The sequence below is a fragment of the Leptosomus discolor genome, chromosome 4 (genome assembly GCF_034619465.1).
Source record: "Leptosomus discolor isolate bLepDis1 chromosome 4, bLepDis1.hap2, whole genome shotgun sequence".
Classification (NCBI taxonomy): domain Eukaryota; kingdom Metazoa; phylum Chordata; class Aves; order Leptosomiformes; family Leptosomidae; genus Leptosomus; species Leptosomus discolor.
Window position 1 is genome coordinate 54,792,532 of NC_141394.1, and position 12,727 is coordinate 54,805,258.

The following is a 12,727-nucleotide window of genomic DNA, read 5'->3' on the forward strand; positions in this document are numbered from 1 at the left end:
AGACGTTGTGTTCCTCTTGTACTCACTAACTCCTAGCCCCGGATGGCAGCGTACATGGGTAACCCATAAACAGCTGCATTTTTCTGTCCTGTGCCTCTAATAACTGCTGCCTTTTGCTTGCTGACAAGCTATTGCTCTCAAGTGATAAATGTTTTCTGCTTTTTTTTCTAAAAGTAGTGGAAAGGGGAAAACATGCTAGTTAGGGTTATATACCCTGCTTCCAAGTTTTGGTTTTGATTCTGTTTGTCTGTCTGTGAACGTCTTTGGGAAAACCGGTAATGCACAAACATGGGCCACTGACAGCTGTTTTTCACAGAGTATTTTACACTACAAATCTGCAGAATGTATTGCTTGCTTTGAATGTATTTCTGTGTATAACCACAAAGCTGGCAAGTTCACTGGCTTATGGACTTATTCTCTCTGTTTGCAAAGTCCAGTGCCAGTCCAGCTTATTGTGAAGAGCCCTTTGAATTAATATTTGTCCTGAATAAGCTCAAGTTGTACACAGTTGCTGATTAATCTGGTAAAACTGTGCAATTCTTTAATAGACTGGAGGTTAAAGGTTGTAGCAGAGAAGGCAGCTGAGGAGACCCAGTCTGTGCTCCATTGAACTTGCGATGAGACTGGAACTTTGGAGCCCACAGAAAAACTGATAGTCTCAAGGACCCCCCTAGATTAGCGATGTCAAATGCCTGTTCTGCAGCCTTATAATTTTTCTGTAATGAGTAAACTAAACCTGTTCTGTTTCTTGTTTGGTGATTTCCATTCCAGACTGTTTCTGCAGAAGCCTGCTGCACAAACAAAAGGAAGGGGCAGCAGGTCCTTACCTGTTAGGAGGTCCAGGTCTTACAGGATGTGACAAACATTAATGTGTAGGAGTGTTTTTATGTTTTGATTAAGAAGTTGTAATGTCAGCTGGCTATAAGGTTGTCAGTTGACCTTGCTGTCAGGCAATGAGGAACTGGTGAAGAAGCTTTCCACATCACTCATTTGTATTCCCCACTAACTCCTCACTGTGGGTATTGCTGCCTACTGTCCTGATCAATGTTTCTTTCTGTACCAGGTGGCATAGATAACAATCACAGCAGTACCGATGTCGACTCTGTTGGCTTGGATATCTTGACTGTCCTAAAATTATGAAACACTTGCAATACAAAATAAATTTTAAGTCATAGTTCAGTTTCAATAAAATACGATGTTAGGCAACATAGTGTAAACAGTGCTAGGAAAAAAATGGCAGTAGAGAAGGGAAATAGATAGGAGATGACTGGCCTATTGCCTCTCAGTTGCACAGACCTTGCTAGTGCTTTGCCTGTGGCTCCTCAGCTGGAGTTGTCAGGTGATAAGCAGCTGGATGGGGAGAGGCAATTCCTCAGGAGCAGTGTGCCATAACTCAGCTGTATCTCCTGTCCCTCATAGGAGTAAGAAACCTGTAGGAAACTGTGTGCAGAACTCTCCTCAGATCTGTTCCCAGATATCTGCCAATTTTTGGGAGGACATGTTGGAATTACGAGCCACAGGAAACCTGGGAGTCAAAGTGTATACTCTTAGGCTGGGGTTGCCCTTGGTAGTTGCTTCCAGGAATGAACACGTGTTTGTTTTCTACTTTTTAATACAAAATTACAGATGGCACAATTATTCTCATCAATTTCAACCTTGCTACTTTGTAGAAATAACAAAATTCCAGTCAGATCCAATCAGCTGGTTCCTTAGTTGGAAACTCAGCACATTTTTTCTCTCCTACCCTCTTTCTTTTGAAGATCCCTGCCTCTCTGAAAATGTTGAACTGACTTCTTGAATGATACTTCTCACAGAAGACACTATGAAATACTTTCTAGTGTAATGATTAACTTTGAAATGATGCGTGATGTAACAGTTTTATAATGCTTCAGTTATTTCTTCAAATTTCTCTACACTCCAAATGCTGAAAGACTGAAATAGCTACTACTTTGGGTTCTTTTACTGTCTTGGTTGGAAGCATGCTGCTGTGTGCTGCCAATATGTTCTAAAAAATACAGTAGGCCTAATTTTTATTCCACTTAAAAGTGGGTACAGAAAAGTCACGGGTGATGAGCAAACTGTAAAAATCAAGGTTTAGCGCTTTTACTGAAGATGTTCTTTAAGAGCAGATCTGTACTATTCTGATCTGAATGAGGTGAGGCTGAGTGTGGGTTGGGTAGTTTTGTGGTTGTGCTGTGTTTTTTTTTTTAAAGATTAAATCTAGAAGTATTCAATGGCTGGGCATCTTACCTTGAACATGTAACATTATTGTTACTGCAGTTCTTCAGAGTTAACAAAATTGAGAAGGAAAAGAAACAAGTCTAATTATGCTAGTCTATGGTAATGTTATTGCATAAACTAGTGGACATAATACAGCCAGTAAACAACATTGAAAAGAATAAATGTGATGGGAAAGACCATTCTGGACCACTTGTCTATTGAGTTAACATCAGTCAAATCGGGGATTTTGACTTTGATCTGGGATGCCCTTCTCCGTAAGCGTCCTTTTTTATGAAGCCTGTGCCTGTCCAGAGCATTCCTACTGTAGAGGTCTCTGCTGGAAGTGGTTCTTCTGTACTGCAGGTTTGCACTGTCGTACATGTATGTGGTGGCTTGGGAGTCACAGAGGCTCGTGAACACATCTGAGCTGCTGATGTCATTTCGTATTTCAAGTGGGCCAAGCAGCATATTTCCATGGGGATCCACCTGTGTCAAGGAAGGAATATGAATTAGACAAGTTCCTCACCCAGCTCAAGGTGTTTCCTAGATGAACAAGGACCTTCTGGCTCTACTGCTGAGGTGATCCTGGGGCTGCAGTGTCAGTCACTTGTACAGCATTGACAAAAGTGAAAAGATACTGCATACACTCTCCTTACTAGTGTGAAATCAGCTATTAAGCATCTAAATACCTTCCATCCTGACCTGGTCCTTGGTCTGGGACCTTTTAATGCAGTTAGTTATCTCATTCCCTGTAAAGTAAAACTTCTAATTTTATCTTTAACTTAGATCTTTGTCATTATGAAATACTGGTTTTTAATGTCTGGTGATCTGACACCTGATGCTTTAATGTACTCACAGTGAAAATAAAATGTTGCTGTCTGTGCTGTGGTTAGTTTCAAAACCAGTTTTATAGCAATGGGTTTATCATATGAAGAGCACATAACTTCAGTTACTGAAAATTGCTTGTGATGAGAATTAATTTTGGAGAATTACTGTATTGCAGAGATGGAAATCTCCACTCGCCACAGCACACCATTAACTTGCTCATGTGCAGATAGAATAATCCATTTTACTCTATGAACCCTCACGTTCAGTTGTGTTTTTATATGTGGGTACCAGAAGCATTTGTTTCACATATGTTTGTCACTTTATTTGTGCTGTTAGTCGGGGCACCGTTTTAAGTACCTAAGCAAGGAACGGGAAACTGCAACCCATGTGTACATGTCTGGTGTGAACAACTACATATATGTATGTATATTTTAATATAATTGCCTTTTATGTATGAATGTAGTTAACCATGAATGGCTGCATTACTCGGTGTTTACCTTTTTACTCTTCTTTAGTTTTCTACATGTTTGTAATAAACCTCTTTCAGGAAAAGTTTTTTGGTGTTTCCAGGACAACTTCTGACTTCTCCATAAAGATTTCCTAAATGTTTCAAATTCCCAGATAGCTAACCATCCACTTCAGCTCATATGAGGGAAATACCTATCAGAACACAGACTACTTAAATGAAATATCAAAGACTTCGCCTTGAGGCTTGAGTATTAAAACTTTTTGTGAACTGTGACGTTGAACCTACCCCAAATATACTACAATCTATACTGTGGCTGTCTGGGGATGCCTTTATATGAAGGGAAGAAAAAAAATTACTTGCTGGCAATATCCGGTCTTGTGAAGCACTAGTGATATGCAATGCTTGATTTGTGCTCTGAGCTTCACCTTTTTAGCAAGGTATAGCAGAGCTAGGAAATGGTATTATAATCTGCAGCAGGTTTGTTCAAGGAAACACTCCAAGCAAGGGGAAGTCCAGTCTCTGGGGCTTGCTGCAGAGGAAACTGGAAGCCAGAGAAAGTCTTGGTTCCACCTGGCAGTGTGGAAGATGTTCCTTCTTATCGCTGGAAGGAGAAAACATTGCACGATGACTGCTGGTGTGTTTAAGCTGTGCCAGACTAAGCACTTACTAACTGAAAACAAAGAAGTAAAGAGGCTATTTGTACAAAAGCCACCCAAGCCAGTTGTGAGGAAAAAAAGTCTTCTAAATGGAGTAATAAGTCACAGATAGAAAACATTCTAGTCAGGTTTAGCAACTGATTATGTACACACTGAAATAAGCATTCAGTGGGAATATCCAATTTCCCACCAATGGGTGGGAAAAGCTCCCATATTCTAGGTTAGACAGGCCAGCTTGTCACAAACCAGCATGGTGTTTGCAATCTTTACTTAAGATATGGGCTACCCAGTTTATACTTTACCTAAAATGTATTTGAATTTAAGCAGAAGGAAGATCTAAGCTAGGGCTTCCTACTCTCCTAAGTTCTGATGTTTTCTGTGGAAAAAGCAATGGTCTCAGAGTTGTCTTTTTTCTTCCTGCTTTTATGAAATAGCTCTTTGAGCTGTCTTTGATTACATAATCTGATGTTTAAGCTAATTGACTTTAGCATTATAATAGTACTAACAGTAGTGCAGGCATCATTAAGCAGTTATTATGGCTTCTCTTTTGTGAAGACAATTCATAACTGCCCACAATCTAAAGTGATTCATAGAGATGTTTCTTAAACTAATATGCCCTGACAGTTTATTATAAGCCAAGCAGCATATGAATTCTAGCTTTAAGTGTTATGAACGAACCTCTTATATCTTAAAATTAGTTTTATTTAAATCATTTTAGGCAGGATGATTTGTATACATCATGAAGTAATGAAGTCTTTGAATTGCAGTCTTTGCAATTCAGAGCAAAGGGCCTTACACTGATCTTGAATAAATTAGCTCAGAGAAGTATGAAAGCTCTTCTTATGTACCTGGGTCACATTCTCTGCTTGCACAACATGAAGCTGGACTAATAGTTTATTTCCCACATTGTTAAAAACACTTTCTGAACTTATTGAAGTTCACTCCAAAATATCCTTAAAACTTTTGCAGCTGAGGTTTTGTTACTGAAGCATGGAAATTTTACATATTCCCATAGGAAAATGTACCAATTGTTAAGGGATCCCCAAAAGAGACTTGTTATTAGTTTTATGTTAACATTAGAATGAATTAACAGCAAATGTGCGCATAGTAAAAACTGTAAATTTTCTGTCTTTAAATCTTTTCTTCCTTAATTACGATGAGGTTACCTGGTGCTTGCTCTTGGTGCTGTGCTGGAGGAAGCCTGTGCATCAGAAACAGCCAGCAGGCTTTAGCTCACTCCACCCATGTCTCAGTGATGAGGCTCTTTCCCCACATCAGGTATGTACTGCAGTTGTGCACAGTCTTTGACACATTTGCATCAGATGGCATGACAAAAACGGGAATGGAAGATGCAAGTCTCCATCTACTCATTTTTTTGGCCCACTAGCTGCCTGCCTGCTTAGGAGTAGACTATCTCAGTCCCCTCCTTAGGTAGGAAAGATGAGCTATATCAAGCCCAGAGTAGTTCTTCCTTGATCAAATGTAGCACATTTATTCTTTCAGTTACCACTTTGTTGTTCTTTAACTGGAATACCCTAAATTTGATTACATAAACGAACCATTTCTCAAATGAAAACAGGATTTCTTGCTTAACAGATATTCTGAACCTGAATGTGTGTTTGCATGAACATATACACTTTGCCTTCTTTGTACAATGCATAAATTTTGCCTACAGTTGTAGAAAGCTGAAGAATTGGGTTGCTTTTTTGTCTTTTGAAGATATGAAGAATACATAAGGAGGATGTCAAAGAATCTAAAGCTGACATTGTGTTAGTCATCTGGTGTAATTATCTAAGTTTAAATATTCTTCAGATGCATGTACGTGGTGATGCTTCTTGTAATGACATTTGTGTCTATATTGGGTGTGCATCTATATTGAGTTTATAGATTTTTAATTCTTCATTTTCATTGAAACTACCTAAAGCCTAAATCAGCACAGGTACAAATATATGAATCTTCATCAGTGATGGAAAAGCCTTGATGTGTGCTCAGGAAACATCATAATAAGAAATAATAATTACTTAGAAAATTAGTTTCCTGCTTAGGAGCATCAAACAATATTGTAAGTGTAAATTCATTAAAGGAATAAAAAGAACCCCAAAACAGCAGTCCTATATTGACCACATAAAGTGTAGCCAGTTAGCTCTAGGGGAAGGGCATGTTGGCATTCCTTGACAGAGGATGGGTCTCAAATACTTAGTGCTGTCTGGAATGGGTTTTTACCTGCCTACTTTTTTTTACATTAACTGTTGGGACACAAAAGGGAAGAACTTTTGTTTTGTCTCAGTACAAAAACATCTTTTCTTTCTCTTAAAGATGAAAGACTCAGGGCCATGTTACTTGTACAAGCCAGCTCATTGGGACAAATGGAGTAGCGTTATCTTTATCTGATCTGCAAAGAAACAGGTTATTCTCAGTAGTGATACACTTATTCAGGTGTGGGTTTACTTGAAGGTTGAGCTAGTTGTGTAGTTACATGCTTCCTCCGTTTTCTCCTTCCAGTAGCCTCTGTACTGGAAAATTGTACATTTTTCTTGGAGCCTGTGGCTGGTCTCCGGCTTCCCATCCCAGGTGTTTTGTGGTTCACAGAAGGTTCGAAAGGAAGGTCTGGTGCTGTGAAGAACTGGGGAGCAAGAGACCATCTATCATCTGCCTTGTGTTGCCATTTATGAGCCCCTTGATGGCTCAGGCCCTTTCCCACTCATAATATGATTGCATCCTACCTCTTTCTCATGCTTAAGAGACATCTTATGTATAATGATAATTCACATTATAATTGTCTGTGGAAACAGAAGCAGTTGCATGCATGGACTATCTAAATATTTTCTTGCTAGATGGTTTGTCTTATTTATCCATGATTATGGTGGTTTCCTCAATGACTTCTAGCTTCAACAAATGGACAAAGAGATATAAACAGTCTTTATGCTTTATTCAGAGCAGCAGAAAGGTTGTTCACTACAAATCAATATTTTTTTCATATTAAAATTTAAAATGGCATAAATTGTGGAACCGGAGAGGCTTTATTTCCACCTTCTTCAGTCTATAGAGCAAGGAACAGCCATCTATGAAACAGCAGTATGGTCTCATTTTCCAATTCATCTTCTCTATACTGTGTTAATATCACAGCCACTTTGCTGAGTGTTGCTCACATGTCTAGCGCTTTTGTTACCTGGGAAAGGAATTTGAACTCTCTTAGTTGTGGGAATTGTATGTCAGATGGGAACGAGCAATATCTTCACCTGGCACAAAGAGAGGAAGCACTGTTACATACCTTCTATTGGCTATAGGTCTAATGGATATCCGTTGATATCCATTCTCATGCGTGTGTCTATGTGTTTGTGATCTAAAATCACAAACCTGCACTGTACAGGCAGAAAGCAGTCTGTTCATTTAAAGCATTCTCAGTCTCAGGATGGAATTGCAGGCTAAAGTGTAAACACAAATCCTGGTACAAAGCATATATGCCTTCCATTTTCCGTCAGAAAAATACTAGTGTGTTCATGTAGTGCTCTGAAAAGTTCAAGTGTGGTTGTAAATACTTTCCATCCCATTCTGAGACCAGTGTAATCTTTGCCAGTGGAACATTTAGACAAAAGCTTTTTGTCATGAGTTAGGGCTTTTTGTTTGTTAAACAGACACTTCAAATATGTAGGAAAAAGAGCTTACCTGCGCTCTTAGCCTTTATGCTTTCTCATCCTTTACTCAGTTCAGTGCACTGGGGCCCATGTAGCCAAGGCTGAGCTCTGAAGAAGTGTTGCTTCCCTCTTCATCATGATCCCTTGCTGTGCTTCTCACCTAGGCTGGGTTATCTCAGGAGCTGTTGAGGTGGCTGGTTAGAGTTTATGGGTTTTGTTGTGGTTTTTTTTTCCCTTCCTTATCTTCCATAGAAATAGATAGACAGTGTCTGTGCACCACAATCCATAACGGGGTAGCTTATCTCCTCTGCTCTGTGGAGCACAATACTTTGTGGGACCTTGGAGACTGCTGCAAGCCTGAACTGATTTTGTGCATCCACTGTAACAAAGCAGCTCCTACACATTGGGACAGGAGGTGAATGTGGGTGAGGACTTTTAACAGACTCATGCGTTCACTGAGACTGAGGACATGACAACTCTGTTGATCATGCTTAGCTGTAGCTGTGTGGCTGCTGGGACACAAGACATCCAACTCTAGAACTAATAAAATATCATAGTTTCTGAAATGCATTTCCTAACATGTATGTGAAACTGTGACCATCTATTGAGCTAAAGTCTTACCTGTTAGAGTTTTATGTGTTGGTCTCATTCTTCAAGCTGAACAGAAGGCTCAAATATAGTTTTGTCCAAATTTTATCACCTCAGGTCACAACAGTACAGAATTTTATAGGACAGCCTGGGTAAGATCTCGTTAATACTCAGATGTAACATATTGTAAGAAAAGCGAAGAACAAAAAAAATTTTTGGCTCATTAGGATATGTATCTTTCTGTGAGTCAGACTGGGCCAAACACACCTGAGGGAAGTATTTATTTCTGAAAAAGTGGGAAAAAGAAGAATAGGTTTATAGAAGTTTGCAAGTGCTCAGTGACGTACTGCTAAATTAAACTTTTCCCCCTCAAAAAATTGTCCATAGTATTACTTCCTGGAGTTTGTCTGGCTTGTTTTTTCAAGAAGATGTAGCTGTGGTCTGCTTGAATTTAGTCTGAGGGAAAAATCCTGACATCTGTGAAAGCTGTTATAACCTAGCAGCAACCTCTTTACGTTCCTGGAAGCTCAGTAGTGTGGGCTTCATTCAAGACTCACTGAAGCAACAGTGTCTGTCTTTCTATTTTTGGTGATGTTTCTGTGTGTAAAGAGGAACTATATAATGAACATTTCTTCTATACCACCTTCTATAGCAAAGATACAGTTGAAATGGTAAATATTTAACTGCTTGTACTCCTTGTATTCTGTGCTGCAAAGAAATGCTTTTCTGAATATTCATTTGTGTTTTCTGCAGTTTCTTACTTTGTTTTCAGTTGAAGATGGAACAAACCATATGTTGCTGTAATCTCCTTAAGATTGTCTAGAGAAAAATCATATTTTAAATGCTTTTCCGTGTTATGTTCAAACTGCAGTTATCTCTAGTATCATATACATCAACATTTTCACAGCAGAAATAATGTTTGAAAAGGTAGCTTGAATTTTACCTGGACTCTATTTGTTTCCAATCTGCTCTTCTTGCCCATAGCATGTCCTGCCCTGACTGCTGCCTTTTTTTGACGTTGGGGTCCTTTCCCAAAGAATATGTAGTTTACAAAGGCATATTCCAGCAAGGCCAGGAACACAAACACAAAGCATCCCATCAGATAAATATCTATTGCCTTGACGTATGGAATCTTTGGCAAGGTCTCCCTGAGGTGGGTGCTGATGGTGGTCATGGTCAGCACAGTCGTGATTCCTGCAAAAGGAAAAAAAGACATTGACTAACAAGACAGGGGAAGAGATTTGAGCGTGAAAGACATAATGGCAGCATTGCCCAGCTACCATGGACTTCTCATGCAGATGACTTAATTATGTGATCAGATTCTTAACAGCCAAGGGAATGTATTTTGCAAGACTGGAAAGGAAGATATCCTAGCAGGCCTCCTGATAGCACCTTCCTTGGCTTTCCATGCAACAGAGTGTGAACAAAATAGACTTCAAAAGACCAGGCTATCTTGGTACATCTTGCCTTAATTTTTACAGTAACTCCGCTGGGCAATGTGGTGTTAGCTGACCTGGATAGCAAAGAGTTGATCACTCTTGCTTCTTGCTCTATTTACAGCAGCAGCCCTGCTTGACCCCACAGGGTGGCTTGCATTGCTCTGGGAAACTGGAATAAGTATCTAGCTTTTGACTGAAAACTGAGGATCGAAAGGAGAAAGGGAAGCTTTACAATGAATTGGTGGTCTTTGATGAAAATAAAGTCATGTACATGCTTGTTCCAAACCAGATTTTCCTGCTAAAGGGGTGCTTGCAAGTAAAGCATTTCCATCTCATTGTGTTATTGTGTTACCCATCACTGCATGATTCTTTCTTTTTTTTTTTTTTTTTTTTTTTTTTTGCTTTGTTTTAGCTGGAACAAATTATTTTTTAGTCTGCTTTAATCACAAGTCATTAATGAGTCTAGATAATAGCTCTAGGAACAGGTGCAATGAGTTGAATTTACAGAGAGGTGGGACAAAACAGCTTTCTGGCATTAGCATCTGAAAAGCATACCTGCCTTAAAGCACAGATAGTGGTGGAAGATCTTGGTTCTTAAGGAAACTTGTAGGAAGGAATGAGGTATGGGAAATAACTATGAAGGTAAAATATGCTTGTTTGGTGTAAGCTGGTATGTCTCCACTGATGTCAGTAGGATCATGTGTATTCATTCCAGCTACACATCTGGTCTGAGAGGATGCTTTTTAATGTCAATGAACTGTTGATGCAACACAGCGTAGATACCCTTAGATACCTGAATTAGACATTTATGCTTCAGTTTGGAAGCAAGATACTTCTGGTCTGATCCTAAGACCATTATGGCAACTGGAAGTCAGTCAGGATCCCAAGCTAACTGTAGAGTAAGAACTCCAGGTATAGGCAAGGTGGCGCCTGCCTTCCTGACAACGAAGACCCTACGCTGCACGTGTAAGATCATGATTAATGATGCTGCAATCAGCCGCATGGATTTGGTGCTCCTGTATTCAAAGGCAACAAGTATTTATGTAGTTCAGTGATTTTGAAAAGACATTACCTAGAGCAACTCTAGCTGCGGAGGCATCATAATTGATCCAAAAAGATACCCACGACAGAATTGTGATCAGCGTGGAAGGCATATAGGTTTGCAAAATGAAATATCCAATATTTCTTTTAAGCCGGAAGCTAAGTGATAATCGAGGATACGCTCCTGAAAGAAAGAATTCATTATATGACTAATGCCTGACGTAAGTTAGACACTGATATTTCCATGTTGGGAAGAGTGGGGAGATTTTTTTAATTAGCCAGTGCTTACCTGTTGTAAATTCCACTCTCTTTGATACCATCTTGTAATCAACAATAGAAAATTGTGGGAGCTCGATATTATTAACTCCCGTTACTGCCGACTCTCCTCCATTCCAGTAAAATTCAATATCATCAGTAGTGTATCCATCTGAAACAGAGGCACAATTTGATTATTGATTTTTCTTTCTGTTTTATTACTTGCCTTAAATAGTTGCAGTTAAACTGGAAAGAGCTGCAGTTAATCAGGAATTCAGCCTTCTGTTGTGTGACGTTTCTGTTATACAGAAGCCACATAGCCTCCTCTGTACCCAGGGGAAGTTTCTAGGTGTGGAAAGGGAGAAGACAGAAAACAAGGACAGAATTTAAAGAACAGTTTTTAGCTAGATTTAATACAACTACTTTTTGTTCAAGCTTGAGTTGCTCAGTTTACCAACAGACTGATATAATATCAGCAAAACTTTTAAACTTTCTAGGAGGAGCTCTGACAGTAAAACCAGGTTCAGTTTCCAGCTTTGCATTTGATTTCCTATGCAGGCTGTGACAAAAAATGCCAGTGGAGGCAAAGAGGATTCTAGAAGAATTCGGGTGCTTGTACTATTACCTGACAATGTCAGTCAGCTGTAGGTATCTCTTTGATATTCATGCAGAATTTTATACTTTAATTAGACCATTCCATCTTTGATCTTCTGTTATCACAGAACTATTTCCTAACGACTTCAAGACTAGCACATTTCTTCTCTTCCCTTTTAACAGCAATGTTGATTATTTATCATTTAATTAAAAATTAATTTGCCATTCTAGCACTGGGAATGTTAACATTATTGTTACCATTTTCAAAAACATTTTGATTAAACTCAAAAGTGACTGAGTTTCAAAAAAAAAAAATCTCACAATTAATGACATTTTTGAACTAATATTTAAACTGGTTCCAATTTACTGCATTTTACTACTTTCTCCAGATATCTACCAAAGGAAAGAACAACATCTCATCTATTTTTATACTTTTCCTTCAGGTATTAGATTCAGTCAGGTTTATAGCAGGTTTATAACACAGATCAAATAAAAACATGTGTTTGAACTCAAAGCTTTAGAAAAGTTGACAGTAGTTTTGCCAGCTGAACCAGCCATAGCATCAGCAGCTTGTACAGCAACTTATCCTTTCATGTGCACCAGTAATGCAAGTTCTAGCTAGGGGAATTAGTCTCGAGATGTTTTTTCCTATGATAGTGCCTGGTAATATTCTCATGTCTGGAAGGCTGACCACACGTAGAACGGATCCATAGTTTACCTGGTGACAATCAGAGGGGCTCTCACTACTTGCTGCCCAGCTCAACTTGCTGCTTGGAAAGTCTGCACTTATTGAATAGCTATTTTTTGATGCAAACACACAGCGATGGGTTGAACAAGGTTTAGGGTTCACATATCTTATTTGTGAACTGCTCAGCGCTACGGTTTGGTAACTATCTGAATTTCTCCCGAAACCATACTAATCTGTGTAATATGGATAGCTGCTATTTGCCTAAAACTGTGCTTCCCATTACTTAGGCTAATTTTTGGAAATGAACTGTCTCA

General features: G+C 39.0%; 1 protein-coding gene across 1 annotated transcript in view; it reads right to left on the bottom strand.

Moving 5' to 3' along the window:
• Positions 1–2,358: 2,358 nt before the first annotated feature.
• The window catches only part of GABRB1 (gamma-aminobutyric acid type A receptor subunit beta1), a 139,643-nt gene continuing 129,274 nt past the window's right edge, over positions 2,359–12,727 (bottom strand). The window contains exons 6-9 of the mRNA XM_086463663.1: positions 11,166–11,303; positions 10,908–11,060; positions 9,346–9,590; positions 2,359–2,706 (exon numbers count right to left, since the gene is read on the bottom strand). Of these exons, the coding sequence (XP_086319789.1) occupies positions 2,359–2,706; positions 9,346–9,590; positions 10,908–11,060; positions 11,166–11,303 (884 nt within the window). The remainder of the gene's footprint in view (positions 2,707–9,345; positions 9,591–10,907; positions 11,061–11,165; positions 11,304–12,727) is intronic.